Source organism: Alligator mississippiensis, chromosome 9 (genome assembly GCF_030867095.1).
Source record: "Alligator mississippiensis isolate rAllMis1 chromosome 9, rAllMis1, whole genome shotgun sequence".
NCBI lineage: Eukaryota > Metazoa > Chordata > Crocodylia > Alligatoridae > Alligator > Alligator mississippiensis.
Genome location: NC_081832.1, coordinates 812040 through 832335, shown reverse-complemented (window position 1 = coordinate 832335; position 20296 = coordinate 812040). Strand labels below are relative to the sequence as shown.

Here is a 20296-nt window from a genome sequence, read left to right as displayed (position 1 = left end):
CTCATTAGACCCACTCTCCTATTCTCTCAGACACACTGATCAATCCTGCCCAATACCCACTGGGGCAGAACGGGAAAGCTAGTTTTCGAGATGTCCTACATATTCGTTTCCTGATGTTTCCCTAAAAGAGCAACCTCCCGATTTCCTCGTTTGTGTATCTGCTCATGGACACAAGCAAGAAGAAAGGGCCTTCCACGGATCCCCTTCTGCGCTTCATCCAGGCAATGACCTGATCTACCAGGTTCAGGAAAACCTGCAATAAAACTGCCAATTCCCTTCCAAAGCCAGCTCATGGGCAGGCACTGCCAAACGCCCCTGGCAGCAGGCAGCACTCCTCGTCTAGGAGGCAGTGCTCCAGAAGCGAGCCGAGACTTGCTCCCCACCATGAAGATTTAGGCATACGTTTCTAGACGGCTGTCAGCGCAGGCAGGGCCCTGCTGAGGCTCACGATTAGCTGGGCTGACACAGAAACACAGAGATGCCTGGAAACAGGTCAGGCCCTGCTCTTTTGAAGACAACAGCCAGCTTCTGAAGTGCCCGAGGGACTTAAGAACCGGAGTCTCCTTGAAAGTCAGGCTTGGCTTCCTGGAGCTGCTTTTGAAAATTTCATCTGTCCCCTTTAGCACCGAGGCAGGCGTCAGAGCTGGAAACCTTTATCCAGGGAGTACTTTCAGCATTGCCAGCGAAGCCTGGCTTCCCCCAGGCTACGCTGCAGCCGTGCAGCAATCCCTCTAGTGGACAGCCGGTAATTCGGCTTCCATGGCACTTCTAGCCACGGGGCCTCTACCCAGGCTGCCAACGAAAACACTGGCTACCCCAGCAAACGCGGGCCAGGAAAAGGTTGCTCTCCTCATTTCACTGATTTAAAGTCAGATCTGCCTGTCATCCTGCACTCGCACCTTTGGCATTCGCTCAGTGGAAGGGCCACTGGTTTGACCGATAAGCAAATCACTTGGGATTACGCACCCATGCCTCTCCGCCTGCTCTCTGCACAGGCCTTCCAGGGATTTAGCTTAAATCAAGTGTAGGCACCGATCTGCTTAGCACTGCCTTTGGGAGCATTACTGTACACGCTTCTGCCACTTAGTTGGACTAAAGGCCCTGGGAAACATGCATTTAAAGCCCTGTTTCTTTGAGGTCTAGGTACTTTATTTTATCCGTTTCTGATTTTTTTTTTTTGCCTTGGCAATAACACAGCATTCAAGGAAGGCATTAATGCAGACTGTGCTCCACTTCCCACACAGCTGAACACACTTCAGCGCTGTCTGTAACAAGAAATACATTTTCTCCCAGGGTTACAGCTCACAGGCCAAATTTCTGCCCCCCAAATTAATTGACAGACACGTAGCAAACCTTTTAAAAAAAGGAGGAGCTAGCAGTGGAAATACTGACAAGCCCGCAACAGCAACTGTGACCTCAGGACACGGTTTTACATAGCTGGAAGGACAAAACAAGCTGTATTCCCATACACTCCGGCTCTTAGGTCACTGTGAGCTCGCCCTCCGATCCCAATCAAAATCCCCACGGCTTATGTTTTCCCTGCGAATGACAAATTTCAGATAACCTTTCAGTGCTGTGAACACTTTACACACAAAGCCTGCAGTCTCTGGTGAAGGTATAAAATATTAAACTGCGATACCCATGAAACTGGTTATGCACGGAAGGCGTTTCCAGCTGTACAACAGTAAATTGTTAACAACCATTTACTTGAGAATAATTTCCATTATAGATCACAGATAAGACAAGCGGCGGTGTTTGCTGTTTTGCAGGCATCAGCATTCTACAAGATCAAGGTAACGTTAGACGCAAGTCAAAATATCCAACCCTGTAAATAATGCCTCTTACGGAAACTGCAGTGTAATGAGATATTTTTAAGTCTGTTTTTATATTCTAATCACTGGATCTTCTTGCAGCGACTGAATAGCTGCTCCCTAGCAGCAACTGCAAGGAAAAATGCTAAAAAGAAAAACAAATGGGCAGTCTTCAGCCTGACTACAGATTGCAATTTCATGGCACTTCTAACCTGTGGATCTCAGCTGCTGACAAAAAGGAGTCAAATGTGGTTCCATTAAAGGTGGGAAAAGACAGAGAGATTAAGTGACTGGCCCAAGGTCATACAGCAAGCAACAAAAGGCCCTGTTTGGCGGGCTCCCAATCCAATGCTCTTCCCAGGGGACATTGCAGCCCTATTAATTGGGAGTAGGACACACAACACAAATGCTCTCTCCAAAACGGAGAGGAAGAGGAGGGGGTCAGTACACTTCAGGAGTGTTCGGGTTTAATGTAATGTAGATTCTATGGAAAGATGAACAGAATTTCACCAGAGGGAAATGTGGTTATAGCAATGATGGTCCAGGCACTGTGTGAGAGGTGAGGGATTTGGGGGATTATCTTTTACTGGACCATCTACAGACCTGGGCAAGATACTGGCCAACTATCTCATGTCATGTCTGCACACAAGCTGAGAGACAAATATCACGACCGCTTCAGTTCAGAACAGGCAAACAGGCATTAGACAGTGGATGCAGATCAAAACTGAGGTGCCTGAAAGAGGTTTTGGGGGTGGAACAGCATGAGTGGCAGCAGGTTGGGTCAGGTACAAGGGCAAAGCCAATGCCTGGGAAGGGGAGCCCAGGGTTTGCTTCTCTGTGTTTACAACTGCCCTTGCATGAATACCCAAAAGCGAGTTTTAAACGAAGATGAGAATTAAACAAATTATTCAAACCTCTATTAAAAATGGGGCAGGAAAGCTAAGAGCACTGAAAAACTCCTGAAAAATCTACTTGGCTAAAGAGGGTTCCAGGTGAGCAGAAGGAGACGAAGCTTGGAGGAGTGGAAGGGAAGAGAATGACAAGCAGCCACTTGTGAAAAGGGAGAAGAGGAGACAACAGCGCAGCCCTCCCGCGAGAGGCTGAACACAAAAGGATATCGGTGTTGTCGTGGCCCAGAAGCCCCAGGAGGGACTGCACAGCATTCAGCTCCACCAGCAGGTGATACAGGTCTGGCATGGTCGCAATCACATGCATTTCCTGAATGATGTCATTTAAATCCAGTTCAGACTCCATAAACCTGCAGACAGAGGCACAGCACAATTCATTAGCAGAAAAACAGGCAAAAAGCACACGGATGGGCTTCCCAGGAGGACAAAGCATTTGCACTAGCCCCCCACAAAGAGCCATTCACCCAGGCACAATGCCGGCGCATCACTTCCAACCAGCTCTGCTCACGCTGTCACAAGGCCAGTCGCTGGATCCAGATCTCACTGCAAATGCTCTGAGGGGCCTGTGCAATCCAATTCTTAGCCCCACAAGAATTTTAGGAGACTGCTCCCTATCCCATCTCGCTAGTTATATATTTTAGTTTAAGGAAAAAAAAAAAAGCATACAGGATAGGTGCAGCTGCTCGGCAAGACTGACAGCAAGGACCCTGCATAAACGAGTAATGGGGTTGAACTCTCCATCTCAACAGAACTGCGTTTCACAAGACATCTAATGCCAAGGTCTCCAGAGAGAGCTCTTTTCCCGATTTGCCTTGTATGTATTAGTACATCGGTTCTTTTAGCCCCCAACAAAGCATGTAAAGAGGATATGAGTGCTTGAGGCAGAGAGACCAAAAACCCCAGACAGAGACCCCATTAGGGAAAATCACTTTCAGCAGTATCTGCCTTTCAGAGAAGACTGTCTTTTGGGCATCTGACAGTGCGCTTCACCAGTGGGAGAAAGGACCGTGCCAGAGAGCAGGCAGCAACGTGGTACCAAGCACCAGCACCCTGCATCAGGACTATAGCCAACTGAGAAGGGGCCACAGGCTTTGTCTGCCACATCAGAATACATCTTTGGCTTCACACCAGCCAAACTCCTCTTCCCCACCACCATGGAAGAGGACACAACAGCAGCAACTGGCACAATTCAAATATGCCAAGAAATGGCAGGTGAGGAATGGGTGCTGCCACTGCAGCGGAAAGATCCCAGCACAAGAGCTCCCAAAAACCTGCAGTGTTCAAAATACTGCAGGTCTGGGGACACACTTCTGGGGGAACCTGTGGTTAGCTGATCTGACCCTCCCGTTCTGCCGAGTGCAGCGAGTGCTGGCAGTTCCCACAATGCGAGGCAGGATTCCCTCCACGTGCAAATGTCAGCTGCACGGAGAAGAAAGGAAGGGGCAAATTACTGCATCAAAACACGATGGAGAATTTATTCGTTTGGAAAATAACGCCCTCAAATTCACTCTCAAATTTTCACCCTCCAAAACACTTGCCATATGCACTGACAGAGTAAAACCCTCCTTGCATGTGGTGATAAGTCAAAGTGATGGGTCATTGGAGGGAGACAGCATCATGGGCAAAACAGAGAGGAAAGAGGTAACAATGAAGAGAAATGGAAGACAAGAAATGCAAGATCCAAAGGAAAACAATGCTATGACTGTACAAGGAGCAACAGTCTCAAGTAGCAGCAAGGCAAGTTTTAGGAAAAACTCTCACGAGGAGGGTGGTGAAGCACTGGAAGGGGTTACCCAGAGGTGGTGCAGTCTCCACCCTTGGAGGTGTTTAAGACACAGCTAGACAAAGCCCTGGCTGGGATGATGTAGTTGGGGCTGGTCCTGCTTGGAGCAGGGGGAGGTCACGACTAGTCCAACTGAGGTCCCTTCCACCCTCCTTGTCTGTGATTCTACGATGGGAACACTTTATAGAGGGAGAGTTGCAGCAGACGGACAATGACTTGTAGGAAAGCAGTGGAGACTAATGTAAAGGACAAGTAGAAGGAGGGGAAGCAAGGGAAACAGTATATTTTACAGAAAGTTTGCTTTATCCAATCATTTGAAAGTTGGCCAGCAGAAGGCCTGCACAGTTTTAGAGAAGGTAACAAATCTGTCACCATCCTGGTAGCAAACAAGGCCAGGACACCTCCTGACCTGGGAGCAGCTGAGCAGGTGGCACTTCTGCAATCAGGCCTCACAGTCAGATGTCTAAGAAAGGCCTGAGGAGACCACTCTAAGCTCCCACTTTTTTTGAATCTGAGCCCCCACAACAGATAAACAACAGACAATACATTTTAGATTATTAAAACATCTATCACAATTTTAAAGCATCATGAACACAGCAAGGAAATCAATATAGTTTTAAATAAAACAGAACTGCCTTCCCAATTCCTTGCTATTTTCCTTTTTGGGCTGCAATTGCCAATGATGGCTTTTGGCAGCGCACCTGCTACTAGAAGCACTCTCCGGAATACTCATTTTTTTAAATTAAATTATCTTTAATATTTCAAATAAAGTTTATGAGTAATATCTGGTTAAGTGCCTTTACTCCCGTGAACCTTCCTCCCACTAAAAGGGATAAGATCTCTACAGTTCAGAAAGGCTGAGGCTGGAGAGAAGGGGCAAGCAGCTAGGCAGAGGAACCGAGTAGGGCCTTACTTCTCTGGGTTGTCTGGGAATTTGATCCGCAGCTCTTGGTTTTTGTAAGACCTCTTCTCAAAAGTAAGAATCATCTTCTTCACTGAGCTTTCATCCAGTGGTTCCTCCTAGTCAAGGGGGAAAAAAAAAACCTCAGAGCTTAATCCTTCAAAGATGGCTACAAGAGCCACCTGGCAAGACACAAGAGAGTAATGAGCAGAGCATGCTGGCTGGGGCCAGCCTGGGCCCAGATCAAGACACGATACAGCAATGTAATGAATAACAGGTCCTGGAGGAAGCTCTGTGGAAGTCTCGCTGGAGAACATTTTCAGATTAAAAAGTCAAGTTAGCGAGATATGTTTCCACGAGGCCCGTGTATACGTGAGAGCATCTGCTCCGCACCTGAAACGTTTCCTAGCGGCACTGATGTGAACTGCGGTCCAAGGAAGTGACCTTGAAGGTCTGGCACGACCAGGTACAGCAGAGGCAGGCTGCCTGGAGGGGGCCACTCTTGGCAGAGAGGAGCAGGGCACTCGCACACCCTGCCGCAAAGACTCTCCGATCCTAGGCAGTCAACTGGGCATTTGCTTCTGTCCATTCATCCTCAGTCTCAAATGCTAGGGAAATCCTGCATTATCTGTCTCAGGCATCAGCAGCAGCAGCAGCAGCAATAGCTCAACATCAGAAACTAAAGGGAGATTTCAGGGAGATGAATGCTGGCAATGCTGCACACGAAGGACAATGATATTTTACAAACCCACGTGACTGCAGCAGTGAATATCACTTGCTTTCCATCAAACAGGACAGAGGTAGCAGGAAGCAAATATCTCCAGGATTCATAGCAATCTGCACGTCACATTTATAAAGTGATCTTTTCCTTGCCCTTTGGCAGAAGGGCCTGTCCTGTATCGGATTCCTGTCTCCTGGGCTTGAAATCATTTACCCTTGACAGCTGCTACCCCACTCCGCTGACCCAAGCCCTTTCGTCTGTAGAAGGATGTTTGCTCATTTGCTGCTGCTGCTGCTGCAGACCTCGCGAGGGGAGGGCGGCTGAAGCCGTGTGGCTGTGAGTACTGACGAGAGTAATGGATTTAGAAAACTAATTAGAAGCCTGAGGCTTTTTCCCCCTCAGAAATTTGAGAAGAGTCAAGCTGTTTCAGCCTAAAACAGATATTATTTGCAAAAGTTCCCTCCACACCTGCACAGAAGTATTTTTAGCTCTCCCCTCCCTTCCAGAGAAGCCAGCTTTGGATTCAGACAACTCTACAGCACCTTCTTCTTCCCTTTAAAGTCCCAGGGTGAAAACCCCTCTGCTTTGAACAGACACTGCTGCCTTTGGCAGACAACCCCTCCCTGCAGAGCATTGGCAACCAACCTCCTCCTCCTCCTCCTCTCCCTCTTTGTCCATTATCTGAAGGAGTTTCTTCTTCTCATCGTCAGCTTCCTCCAAAGCCGCGACATCCTCCTCCCGATGCCGAGTGCGCTCCCGCGAGCCGACTTGCTTCCGCCGGGCTTTGATCTCCTCCTCTTCCTCGTCGCGGGGTCTTTTTGTCCCCCTGTTGGGCTAAGGTGAGAGAAAAAGCATGTGGGAACAGAGTGAGCGAATCGAGAAGGTTTGCCCCCGGGGGTGGCTTGCATCCCGATGACAGAGCTTGTTTGTTTTGCACGCAGCTGATCAGAATTGCAGATCTGCCTACTATACATTCACCCGCTTGGAAAACTGGAAGGGGAATTAATTCAATTCACAGAACTAGATGAATGGCACCGGCAGGAGCTGTGACAATGTCCTACCTGCTTTGACCCTCCAACAACAACCACAGCAAATATCTGCATCATGAAAAAAGCCGCCGGTACTTCAAATCTGAGCGCTGGCCAGAGCAACCCGACCCTGGGGTTGTGAAGCAAACTGATTGCAAGTCCTTGGTTCCCAGAGGCGATCTCTCATGAGCCAATTCCCATGTACCTTCATGTTTTACAGGTAAAGGCCAATTCATTAAAGTGTCCAGTGCTGCACACACACCCCACAGCTCTCCCGGCTCAGACCCAATTCTTCTGTGTACCCTAATACCACCCCCACAAAGACCAGGGGAGTCTGGGGACACAACGAATGCAGAATAGGCCCTGCATCCGCACACCCAGCGCGGTACTGTTATTCGGTGCAGCTCTGCAGAAGATGGACCCCCCATCCTAGGCAGAACATGTGCACACTAGGGGTTGCTTGCGATTGCTTGTTTTCATCCACCGTTTGTAGTCACGAGGCAAAATTAAAGATTAAAGATAACCTGCCAAGAACAAGAAAGAACATGCGCTCCTTCCTCATTTAAGGTGCATCTGGAAAGCCCCAAAGGGCTTGTTGTTGGGACTTCTCGCCTTGGCAAAAAGAGAAATATTAAAATGAATCTCCCGTCTTTTGCAGGACAAGGAAATGGGAATAAAACCTCTCCACTTTATGCTGAAGAACCGCAGCAGGTTCTGCTCCTAATTGTTTTAACTGGTGTCCGGCATTAACAAAAAATGGCTTTTAAAGGGAAGCAAAAATCCCTTCCCCGTCCAGCTGCTCTAGTGCAGGTTGCACGGACTAAGGAAACAAACACCCTGCGAGTTCGTCACTCAGCCACGATCTTTCATGCTGAGCGGAGGAGGAAAAGCCTAACGTTTTATTAAACCACAGCAAGCTAACATCTGCTCTCAATGCCCCCCCACCCCCCGGTCTTCGTCAGCCATCCAAAGGCACAGCGAGGAAGGCGCAGATCTGCTTTGCAGGTCGTTATCTGCCACCTCGAACGTCACATGCCACTTCCAAGAACATGGCAGCTGCTGCCGCGCTGCAAGCCCGACTCTTCTGGAATCACAAATCATCAGCGGCGGAGAGGGAAGGGGCGAGAGCACTGCTCCTGCCAGGTCCCCAGAGCGCGCTGGCTTCAAAGCAGGCCCCTGCAGCTCCCCAGCCGGCGAGGAGCTCCAGCCCCCGGGGAGGGGACGCTCATTCTTCCCGGCTCAGAAGGCAAGACCTGCTGAGACTCCGATTAGAAGGAGCGCGCCACCACAGACCAGCTCAGAGGCAAAGCCAGGGAGCAGCTCATTTCTTTTCATTCGGTCCTGTATATACACCGTGACAGACAAGTCAGTGCGAGCGCGCCTGCCGACACAGCGCACACGTGGGCACTGGAGCAGGCCTGCGCAGGAGCCAGCTTTGCTTTTTAGATGGACATAAAAGCAGCCCAACTAGGGGCCGCTTTAGACTGCACTGGTTTAAACTAAACCGGTTTAAACTAAACCGGTTTAGTTTAAACCAGTGCAAACTGCACTGCTTGGATGGGCTGCAAAATCCGGGTTGGCAGAGCTTCAACGTGAGAGACGGCAGGACGGTGCTGGCAAGCGCTAAGCCCTGGTGTCCTGCCAGCTGTGTTCGGCACGCTACTCAACGCTATAGTCCCCCGCCGCTCTGCCTGCAGCCAGCGTCGCCCCGCAGCCCACGGGCCGCGTGACACGCCAGGTTCAGAGCCGAGGTTCCCTCCGTCCCCATCAGCATGTCAACAGCTGCTGAAGTGACAAACACGTGTACGCCGCTGTAGACCATTTTGGCATCTGCAGGACTGGATGCTATTTATTTTTTTAATTTAAAAAGCAAAAAAACCAAAAAAGCATGCCCTTACACGTCTTCAGGGCACGGTAACGGCTTACAGCGCCGCACGGATCAACTTAGGAACAACATATTGTCTCCAGCAGACAGTAATTTGAACACTCCCCTAGCAATTAGCAACACTCAGCGTAAAACCAAAATAAAGATGCTCTTCTCGCTAACACCACCGCAGGGAGAAGCCGAGGTAAACAGATGTGCCAAGCACAAGCCCTAAATAGTCGCCCCCGGTGCTGTCCCACACAGAGGGAAGCAGACCGATTCAACCGCCCCCTTCGCCCCCAGGTTAAAGGGCAGAGCACCTCCACTCATTCACACCAGCCCGGCAAGTGATTTCCAGGGATCCTCTGATTTTAAAAAATCCCCAATTTCTGGCTTTGAAAAAAAGGAATGCCAAACCCGCATTTTTCCATGATTAAAATGAAACACTACTATATAGCTAGATCAATATATTAGTGGCGTTTCATTTTAATCATGGAAAAATGTGAATTTGGGGTTACCTTTTTTAAAAAAAATGAAAATTGGGGATTTTTTAAGTCAGAGAAAACCAGGATCCCTGGTGATTTCCATTGGAAATTGGGCCTGACTTCTAGAGCCCTGGAAGAGTTTGAGAAAAGACAGCTTTTGCTTCGTATGCCCCCCTGTATGTCTGACCCCAGACTTCAGGCTCTCATTTCTCTGCGCCTCATTTTTTTAAATTAAAAAAGCAACGAGACTGTGGCTGCAATGATGGGCTACGGCAGCCCGCGCTTTGTCAGATGCGAAGTAATGTACCATAGGAAGAAACCACCCCACCAGAACAAATTCTAAATTAAAACTCCACCAGGAAACCAACTCCATTTCCTCTGAGCGTGCAATCTATATTATCAGCATTTACAATCTGCTTCAACCTCAATTATATTATCTTTTTTTGGGGGGAGGGAGGAGGGAAATAGGAATACATCTATAATATGTAATAAGAGTCATTATGATAAATTATGAAACCGCCTGGAGTGTAATTATTAATGCTGCCAACGTATTTGCAACAGCACATAATTGAATTCCCAGACAAACTTTGTTAAACAGGAGTTAAGGTTTAGCACAGCATCAGTTACTGAAGGGGGGCAACGTCTCGCTAAGCACACTGCGGTTATAAAAGGAGCAATAATAAAATCCAAGAAATCCAGAGCTGAAGTAAAATGCCTGGAGTTCTGCTCATTTAAAAGTATGAAGATGCAGAGTTGCAGCAGATTGATTGAGATCAGCAAGCCTTTATTTCAATTATTGATCTCAATCTCATTTTGCATTTGTCGTTTTCAGCTATTTTCTTAAAGAAAGGTTGATTCTTGCCAGCTGGTAACTGGTCACATGTTTCCAATTACAGATAGGCTTTATACTAAAATCGGTACTTTTGCTGACCGGGAACATGATATCTGTTTAAGCCATTATCCATCTTAACAAACATTTATGCAGTGCTAAATATTGCACCTTTTACAACACCACTCACGTGGTAAATAAAGGCTTTACTTCCTACAGAATGTTCTTTTTTTTAAACTCATGAATTGTGATATGCTGCATTTAGATGGAAATTTAATTACAAATACACAGGAACAAGAGTTTAAAACTGTTTATTCAGTTAAAAATCATAGCACGTGCTGCTTTATTAAAACATGTTTTTCATGTCAACGTATTAAGTGATTTGCTCGGAGGGTTTATGCTCGCAGTCTCTGCCAAGAGGTTAGAATTAGTGTCCTGTATATTTAGAAACCCCCTCCCCTCCCTCGACAAATCGGAAGAAGAAAACCAGCTTTCCTGCTGCTACCTCCCAGTCTGCAACTGAGCTGGCCCCAGAGCAGAACTGGCTCAAGAGCGGTGGAGACGAGGAGGCAGATCACTCCAAACAGCGACGTCTTCCCCAACAGCAGTCCGACTTCCTTGAAACTTCAACCCAAGCTCTCAACACTTGCACTTTTAAAATTTAACTGAAATTCTTTTCCCCGGATTGAAATTTCCTCGTAGGAAATTTAGGCTTCACTGTAGATAAGCAATTTCAAATTTAAATTTTAACAATAGTTTGTTTTAAAAAATGTGTTTCAGTGAAAAATCAGGTTTTTCTAAAGCAGACCTTTGTCTGCTCTGTGCACAGTTATGATGCCCAGAGGATGGCGCCTCTGCCCGTGTAGCTGACATTCAACCTTCGCAATATATTATGGTTGCTCTCAAAACCGCGCAGGTCTGCTTTTTTCATAGATTCATAGATGTTAGGGTCGGAAGGGACCTCAATAGATCATCGAGTCTGACCCCCTGCATAGGCAGGAAAGAGTGCTGAGTCTAGATGACCCCAGCTAGATGCGAATCTAACCTCCTCTTGAAGACCCCCAGGGGAGGGGAGAGCACCACCTCCCTTGGGAGCCCGTTCCAGACCTTGGCCACTCGAACTGTGAAGAAGTTCTTCCTAATGTCCAGTCTAAATCTGCTCTCTGCTAGCTTGTGGCCATTGTTTCTTGTAACCCCCGGGGGCGCCTTGGTGAATAAAACCTCACCAATTCCCTTCTGTGCTCCCGTGATGAACTTATAGGGAGCCACAAGGTCGCCTCTCAACCTGCTCTTGCGGAGGCTGAAAAGGTCCAGTTTCTCTAGTCTCTCCTCGTAGGGCTTGGTCTGCAGGCCCTTAACCATAGGAGTGGCCCTTCTCTGGACCCTCTCCAGGTTATCCGCATCCTTCTTGAAGTGTGGCGCCCAGAATTGCACGCAGTACTCCAACTGCGGTCTGACCAGCGCCCGATAGAGGGGAAGTATCACCTCCCTGGACCTATTTGTCATGCATCTGCTGATGCACGATAAAGTGCCATTGGCTTTTCTGATGGCTTCATCACGCTGCCGACTCATGTTCATCTTGGAGTCCACTAGGACTCCAAGATCCCTTTCCACTTCCGTGCCACCCAGCAGGTCATTCCCTAGGCTGTAGGTGTGCTGGACATTTTTCCTCCCTAGGTGCAGCACTTTGCATTTCTCCTTGTTGAACTGCATCCTGTTGTTTTCTGCTCACTTGTCCAACCTATCCAGGTCTGCCTGCAGCTGTTCTCTGCCCTCCGGCGTGTCCACTTCTCCCCATAGCTTTGTGTCATCTGCAAACTTGGACAGAGTACATTTGACTCCCTCGTCCAAGTCGCTGATGAAGACATTAAAGAGTATCGGTCCAAGGACCGAGCCCTGCGGGACCCCACTGCCCACACCCTTCCAGGTCGAGACCGACCCATCCACCACGACTCTTTGGGTGCGGCCCTCTAGCCAATTCGCCACCCACCGGACTGTGCAGTCATCCCAGTCACAGCCTCTTAACTTGTTCACCAGTATGGGGTGGGATACCGTATCGAAGGCCTTCCTGAAGTCTAAGTATACGACATTCACCCCTCCTTCTGTGTCCAGGCGTTTCGTAACCTGGTCATAGAAAGAGACTAGGTTGGTCAGGCACGATCTGCCCGCCACAAACCCATGCTGGTTTCCCCTCAGCATAACTTGTCCTGCCGGGCTCTCACAAATGTGAGCCTTGATAATTTTTTCAAAGACTTTACCAAGGATGGAGGTGAGACTGACTGGCCTATAGTTGCCCGGGTCCTCCTTCCTCCCCTTTTTGAAAATGGGGACCACGTTAGCCCTTTTCCAGTCCTCCGGGACTTGGCCCGTGCGCCTTAAATGCATCTTAAAAGCTTTTCCAACCAGGAGATCTTGTAACACCCTCTGCTCTCCTGTGAAGTATGAATTTTCATTTCCGCCTAGGAAAAATTTTACAATTTTTGTATTCTCCTATGCCTGAGGAAGGGCGAGCATGACCAAAAGCTTACAAATAAAGACTTTTTTTGCAAATATCTAGTTGGTGTAATAAAAGATATCACCTCTGCCACAAGTTCTGATTCTTAAAAGCTGGGCATAAGACCAACAGCAGGGAGAACACTGCTCTGCACAAGCCTTGAATGGCACAGGGTACTGGGATACGTGGGGAGCAGCAAGACTATCCTTAATCCCAAAAACAGGGATTAAGAGCCTAGGTTAAAATTAAACACCTGTGTGATCCTAGATGTGTTCATTTCTGCAGTCCTACACTGCAATGTCGCTCTTAGGAGGTGATAAAGGGAACTACGGGGAATCTTAATGTCCATGTTGTTGCAAACCTATTTACCGTTTGCAGTCCCTCCGCCAGGTTGCACCCGCCAGGCTGGGCAGTGTCCAGGCAGGTGGCAAACCACACGGCCTAACCGTGGGAAATGAAGGAACCTCTCGGGCTGGTTCCCGGTCCCCTGCCCTCTTACAAGTAAGCACGCTCACAATACTTCCTGCATCTTTTCTTCCCAGAGTTTTTTGTAGGGCTGTCCCTGTGCCCTACAGTGCACAGTGTATGCACTGACTGCATAGGCTTTCAGTGAAAGTTTGGCTTACACTGGAGCAGTGGCACTGAATGCACTTTTAGGGCTGACATCTGCCTGGGTCTCCTTGCAGATGTGCGTTTCGGCATAACATTTTCCTGTTTTTTTCTAAAGCTTGTCTTTCCCTGGCCCTACCTGAAAGACCCACAAAAAGACAAGGAAGAGCCAACATGGAAATAAAACAGTGAAATCAAACGCACACAAAAATAAAGGAACAGGGTGATAGGGGGTGATAAGACTTTCCTTCTTGCTACTTTCTTTGTTGCAGTTGTTTTTGGGAACAGCCAAAAATTAAAGACATCTCAAGCCAAGAAGTGAGAGGGTCCAGAGGACAAGACCTCTTCAAAGGGGACATTTGGCACCCAGGCCTTTTGCTTTCACATGCACACTTAACTCAAGCCCTCTCTGATCCAGTAGGCAAAAAAGGAAGGGGCAGTGGCAAAAGAAAAATAAGTCTCAAAGCCATGGGCTCCTGCCTGGCCTCCTTCGGGAGCTGGGACTCTCGCTCAGGACGGAGAGCGTGCTTCCAGCCCCAGCTGCTTCCCGCCTCCCTCAACACATCACGAGGATGTAAGGAAATCCGGCTAATTTAGCTTAACAACATGAAGGCGTCTGCTTTGCATGGTGCAGAAGCAAAGTAACCCTGTTACTATGGAGCTCAGAAATCATTTGATAAAGAAATCTGAAATGGATCTTCAGCAGTGATGGAGCTCCCTTTGTGAGCAAACCGCAGCCAGTTGCAACCAGCTTAAAAGAGCCAGGGAGGAAAGCTACCCATTAGCTGTCAGGTTAGAATGACTTGCGAAAGCAAGCCCCAAACCTCCAGCGATATCTTTCCAACAACCTCTTAATCTTGTTTGTAACACCTGTGTTAAACCAGCCGACTATCAATCCTGCCGCTCATTGCCCTAACTGGAGAGAGAAGCAATTTTAGAAGGCGGAGGAAGGAGCTAGGCATTAACAGCAGCTAAACCACCCAGTACACAGAGAATACAGCCCCTTGCCTAGCGCGGGGAACCAGCGAGCTGACAGGTGCCCGGAGAAGGGACATGTCGCTGCAGCCACCTGGACAGAGTCCGCTGCTTTTTCCTCTGCTCTCCCCACACACCGCGCAGGGGACCCAGAGAGCAACAGAGACCACTGCCCCGGGGCTGCAGGCAAGGAAGACGCCCGCAGAGACAAAACCGGCTTCTCTGTCTCCCCTCCTGAGACGACGGTTAACCCTGATCAGAAAGAAGAGGAAAAATAAAGGTTCTGAGTCCCGACCTGAATGGTCCTGCTTCCGCTATTTGTACGGCAGGTGGATAAAGATGGATCGCACCGTGTTCAGTACTTAAAAGCCCTCGTTATGTCTCATGCTAGGGAGATGAATGAGGACAGAGAGAGCTACCCATTACTGAAAGTACCAACAAGGCAAATCAGAGACCTGCCTTCCAGCAGCGTCTGCTCCCTATTCAGAGCACGCTGCACACCCAGGCAGAGCGTGCGGCAACAGGAATGGCTTTCAGAAAACACCGAGCCCCAACCCATGGCCAGCTGCACGCTTCCCTTTCCTTTCCCACTTTGAAGCCTGAAAGAACAGAAGAGAGCAGCTCTTCTTCTTGCCTGGGATGTGCACAGGCCCTCCAGGCTGCGGGAGAGGAGACAGCACGTGGGGAAGCAGAGGTCAGGCTCATGTTTCATGTTGATCACCTTGAGCCCTGGAAAGGTGCCTAGCTTTGGGCCTTCGCTCCTGATGAAATGAGCAGCCCAAGGCAGTGCTGAACTTTCCAAACCTCCCGACGAGCGTACGATGGCTGATGCTCCTGACTGAGTGCTCATTATTTTAACCAGAAGGCAGAAGTAGAGTTGAAGTTGCTTGGAACAGCTTATCAGCTGCAGGAGATCCACCAGGGTAATAAGCCTGTAAGTATTCACAGCTCAGCTGAACTGACTGTCTTCCATGTCAGATGCATTCATTACACAGCAAAATTCTGGTAAAGTATCTATACCAGCAGCATAACTCACATGCACCTGCACTGAGAGACAGGAACAAAGCCCACTGCCAGCAAGTTGGATCAATTCAAACATGTCCTGCAGGAAGACAGCCCAGCCCCAAGAGGTCCAGCCAGACCCCATTCATTTCTGCTTTCCAATACGGTCCTGTAACTCCACAAACACACTTTATTTCCAAACAGATTTGCAGTTTGCAATCACTGCGCTCAGTGGCAAAAGCTGCAGTTGTTGAGGATTAAAATCATCTCCCCTTCTGCACTCCCGAGACAACTGACAGAGATGTCTGGAAGTAACAGAAGTTGGCTTTGCCCCTTTAATTACCCAGTGTAATCAGGAAGCAGACATGGAGGATATGGGCACAAGCATTTCTGGGCAAGCCAGCAGTGATATTTAATCATCGGTTTAGACCATCTGCAACTGTTTTGCAGCGACACACAAAGTTTATGGATTCCTGAGCTTTGCATAAACTGCCAGGTGCAGGAGTCAGGCTAATTGTATTCTCTGCTACAAAAGGTTCCCTTTTCCAGTCTGACCAGCTCTCGGTGCCGATGAGAGGCGCAGTGCCCGAGAGCTGCCATGCCAAGCCTGGCACCAAGGGAGCGCAGCTTCTTGATTAAGCAGGGGCACAGATTAAATGTTTAGAAAGGAGAGAAATTTGAAACAATGCGAAGAGGAAAAGCAATTATTTGGGTTGGCGCTGAGGGACGATAAGGCAGTCTGCAGAGCTGCCATGACAGAACTTGATTCTCATCGCTTTGGTTTTTCCTTGCGCGGCGGGGGAAGCGCAGGCACTCCCGATAAGCGCACAGGAGGACCCACCTTGCCCACTGCTGGGGCAGGGATGATCCACCAGTATCACGCTGGTTTATTCCAGGATACCCATTTCCCTGCACTTGCAAGAGGCAGGAGCTGGCGGCCCTTGGAGCTTCTCATCTTGTTTCCCTGACTCAACTAACAACCCAGCTAACACGAGCGCCCTTGCCTTCCTCTGCAGTTCCCAGCCTGCGGTCCGCTTCTCAAAACATTCGTCTGTCAGCCCAGACACCTTGCACCAAACGGCGAAGGGCTGAAGATAACGGCCCTTCAAAAATCTACTCTTTATTCTGAGGAGCTGTTATCTAACCCGTGGACACAGGAAAGATTTGTATTCAGGTCAGAGATCAGGAGAGCACAAAGTCAGCACAGCCACCTTCACGCAGAACGGCAGCGATGGACTGAAAGCTGCGAGCTGCTCTCCCCCGCCTCCCCACCTAGACTACAGGTCCAGCGGCAAGAACAGAGGGCAGAGACATAATAGCTGGAAGGAAGACTGGATTTCTTCACGCACAGCCTACTAACAGTAAAGCTAGACTAGCTGGAAAAATTACCCATATCCCAGCAGTAAAAGTTAATTTCTGTAGGAAATAAGAACTCCAAGTTCCGCAGGAATCAGAGACAAGCTGACATATTTGTCAGTAGGTGTGTGTCCCCCGCCCTCCAGTGCGGAGACAAGTCAGGCAAAGAGCTGTTATTTTCTTTAAAAAAGGAAGGAAATAAAAACCTCCAAGAATAAATCTTCCTTTCCAAAAGAGCTGTTGAAACAAGCAATCAGGCTGAAAAAACAATGCCGCTGGTATTTTATGGCGTCTTATATCCAAATGGCATCACAAAATACTTAACTAACAGAGTAATAAATAATACCTGAGCCTGAGAAAACTAGGGGAGTGGAAGCGTATGAGAAATGAATGCCTTCCCCACCCCCTCCCTGGTACTGGAAATTAGATGGGAAGCCGGGGAGGCGCCGAGCCACCAGAGCAGTGTGAAAGGATCGCACGTCGACAGCGCTGAGGATCAGCGTAAAACATCCGCGGAGCAGGGAGGGGATGAGGAACAGGCACGCTCAGTGGGAGAAGTGGAGCAAGTCCACCAAGAGTTTGAAAGAGGAAGGAAGTGTCGGGCTGAATCTGAAATAAGCAGGAGCCTGCTGCAGCTGTCAAAGGATGAAGCATCGCTTTGCTGTGTGCGCGCACAGGTGAGCGGCACTCCGTGTCTGGAGCGCGACGAGCTGGGATTTCAATGCCGGAGAGGAGAAGCTCCAGTCAAAGCGGGGAGATGAAGGCATGGAGGAGAATTCAGCAACGGGCGCCCGCCCCCCTCCCCTCCGGCAGTCACTCAATCCCGTGGAAAAGACAAGGCAGAAAGTCCCGAAATCCAAAGACAAGTTTCCCTCTGTACGTGCGGCGCGCTGGCAGGCCCGGCACACTCGCCGGGGCCGCGACCTACGGGGGAAACATCTGGCTACCGACACCACACCGCACCCTGACTCGCAGGCAGCAGACACCGACCTCCCCGGGCACCTACGCCGGAGGGATGTCGGTGCGGTGCACTGCGTCCGTGCGGTCAGCAACGCAGCCGGGCTGCCCGGCACCCCGCCCCGTCCTCCCGGAAGCGCGGGCAGCCCCGGGGGCAGCACAGGCTGCGAGCGCCCGTGGGCGTTTCACCCAGCCGGCCGCCGGGCAGCGCCGCCGGGCAACGCCGCGGCGGGACGGAAAGAAGCGACCAACTGCGTCTGCCGGAGGACACGCTCGTCTTCCAGCCCGCCCAAGAAAGCCACGACAGTTGTGCGCGACGGGAACACGGGCCGTGAAATAACGGGGGGCGGGGGGACTGACTGCTGCCCGCGGCTCCCAGCGTGCGCGCCGTGACTCGCGCGAGGGGGGCGCAGCAGCGGTGACGGAGCAGAACGGGCCGCACGCCCACATGAGCTCCGGCCCACGAAACACCGCGACAAACAGCACGGACCCTTCCCCGACCTGCCGCTCTGCTTCCCGCTCCCCGCCCGACCTGCTGCTCTGCTTTCCGCTCCCCGTCGGACCTGCCGCTCTGCTTTCCGCTCCCCGTCGGACCTGCCGCTCTGCTTTCCGCTCCCCGCCCGACCTGCCGCTCTGCTTCCCGCTCCCCGCCCGACCTGCCGCTCTGCTTCCCGCTCCCTGCCCAATCTGCTGCTCTTTCTGCTCCCCGTCCGACCTGCCGCTCTGCTTCCCGCTCCCCGCCCGGGCTCTCTGCGCCATCTATTGCTGTGGCCCTCGCTCCCCACCGCTCTGCTTTCTGCTCCCGCCCAACCCTCCCCCGGCCCCGCGCGGGCGGGCAGGCGGGACAGGCCGCCGCGCGCGTGCCGGGGCTCCCCCGCGCCCCCCAGGCCGGGCCGGGCCCGCGCACCTGGTAGCTGAGCAGCTCGCCCACGTCCATGGCCCCGCAGCCCCCGGCGCCTGTCGCAAACCAGCCGTAAAGCGAGGGCGACACCGGCCCGCTGGGCCACCCGCCACGGCCGCGCCGCCGTAAAGTACGGAAGGGCCCGGCCTGCCGCCAAGCGCCGCCGCCGCCGTCAAGCGCCACACTGCCGCAAACGGCAGCAAAGAGCGCGCCCGGCTGCGGGCCGCGGGCGTGTGTGAGAATAGGTGTATGTGTGCATAAATAAATATATACACACACACACACACATATTTATGTGTATATATATGTGTGTGTAGATATATATATATATATATATATATATCTACACACACACACACGTGTGCGTGGACATGTATGTATATGTGTGTATATGTGTGCAGAAGGTGTACGCGTGTGCAGAGGAAAGCCCGTGCGTGCGTGTGTAGAGTAAGACACACACACACACACGTGCTTGCATAGAGTAACGCGCGTGTGCGCGTAGAGTAAAACGGGTTTAGGTTGTAGCCGTGTTGGTCTAAGGATATAGGCAGACAAACACGCGTGCATACAGAGTGAATGGCGCGTGTGCGTAGAATAAGGCACGTGTGCGAGTGAGCTGCTGCCTCGCCCAGACGCGCGCGTGGCGGGCGGACGAGGCTGGGCCGAGCCGTGTCGTCGGGCGGCTTCGAGCTGGACGCCCACAACCCACCCCTCCAAAATGCACGGCTCCCTGGGACCATCCTGCGGCCTCGCGCGCCGCGCCGGGCAGGAGGATCCGCGCCGCGCCGCGCTCGCCGCGTGCCGCCAGCGTGACAAATAGTCCTGCTTTCCAGCAGACTGCAACGCTCCGACTCGCAGCATCTGTCAGCCCGACGCACATGAATAATTAAGAGCGAGAGCCAAATGGGCAAAAATCTGATCAAACGTATTTTAGCTTTTCTTTAAAAATCAGCTTTGAGTTAAAATGATTTTTCATCGCGTAACGATAGCGGCTCGAATGCCATTATCTCAGCAGGAGTCTGCTTTAAGGATAGTCATGAAATTAAAAATATATATAATGTTTTCAAAGAAGGAGCCCAAAGTATCCCCTGTTGTTTCAATAAAGTCTGGGAGGTATCAGTCATGACAAAATTAACTCAACAAATCTGCATTTTAAAGACAAGACAAATAGAGGATAATTATTGGATCATCTGCTTTCTTTTATTGAGTATTCAGATAATTCAGCAGCTGCGAAGCCAAAACACTTACAGTCATTCCAGGAGTATTGACAGCTACTTGGGAACATGATATAGTTATTGGAAAGCTTGACAAGTGATGGTAATAAATAAGACCTAAGCAATTGTGAAATAAATAAAGCACAGAGGGAGATAAGAACTGACCCTCTCTGCACAGACAGGAGCATCATAAAGCCGGCAGATGTAAAAACGTCAGACAACATCCATTTCTGCCGCGCCGACTTCCCTTCTCTTCCCTTCTGCTGCTTTTGTTCCTGTTGAGTGATGCTATCTGCCTCAGACTGCGTTTCCCCTCTCGCTGCAATAATGTTGAACACACACTTCACCCAGGGGTCAGGCAGCAGTCAGCACACGCAGATGAATGACGCCTTGCAGCCCCGGAGTCGGGTAGGAAGGCATCAGGCCCCAACCTGCAAAGACTTGAGCGTGTGTCTGCA

General features: G+C 50.3%; 1 protein-coding gene and 1 long non-coding RNA gene across 6 annotated transcripts in view; one reads left to right on the top strand and one right to left on the bottom strand.

Annotated features, from left to right (window-relative positions):
• CTNNBL1 (catenin beta like 1) overlaps positions 1-18839 on the bottom strand; it is a 64701-nt gene extending 45862 nt beyond the window's left edge. For 2 of the 5 annotated variants that reach the window (XM_059713108.1, XM_059713111.1), the window contains exons 1-4: positions 7186-7242; positions 6770-6958; positions 5416-5522; positions 2930-3069 (exon numbers count right to left, since the gene is read on the bottom strand). In XM_059713108.1, coding sequence (XP_059569091.1) covers positions 2930-3069; positions 5416-5522; positions 6770-6958; positions 7186-7230 — 481 coding nt within the window. In that variant the 5' untranslated portion in view covers positions 7231-7242. Of the gene's footprint in view, positions 1-2929; positions 3070-5415; positions 5523-6769; positions 6959-7185; positions 7243-7357; positions 7379-18630 lie in introns of those variants that run through there. The other 3 variants (XM_059713110.1, XM_006259195.4, XM_059713109.1) reach the window with 3 other exon arrangements.
• Positions 6877-10703, top strand: LOC132243416 (uncharacterized). The gene is made up of 2 exons (XR_009454986.1): positions 6877-6963; positions 7066-10703. It is a non-coding gene; the product is annotated as an uncharacterized LOC132243416 (long non-coding RNA).
• Positions 18840-20296: the final 1457 nt, after the last annotated feature.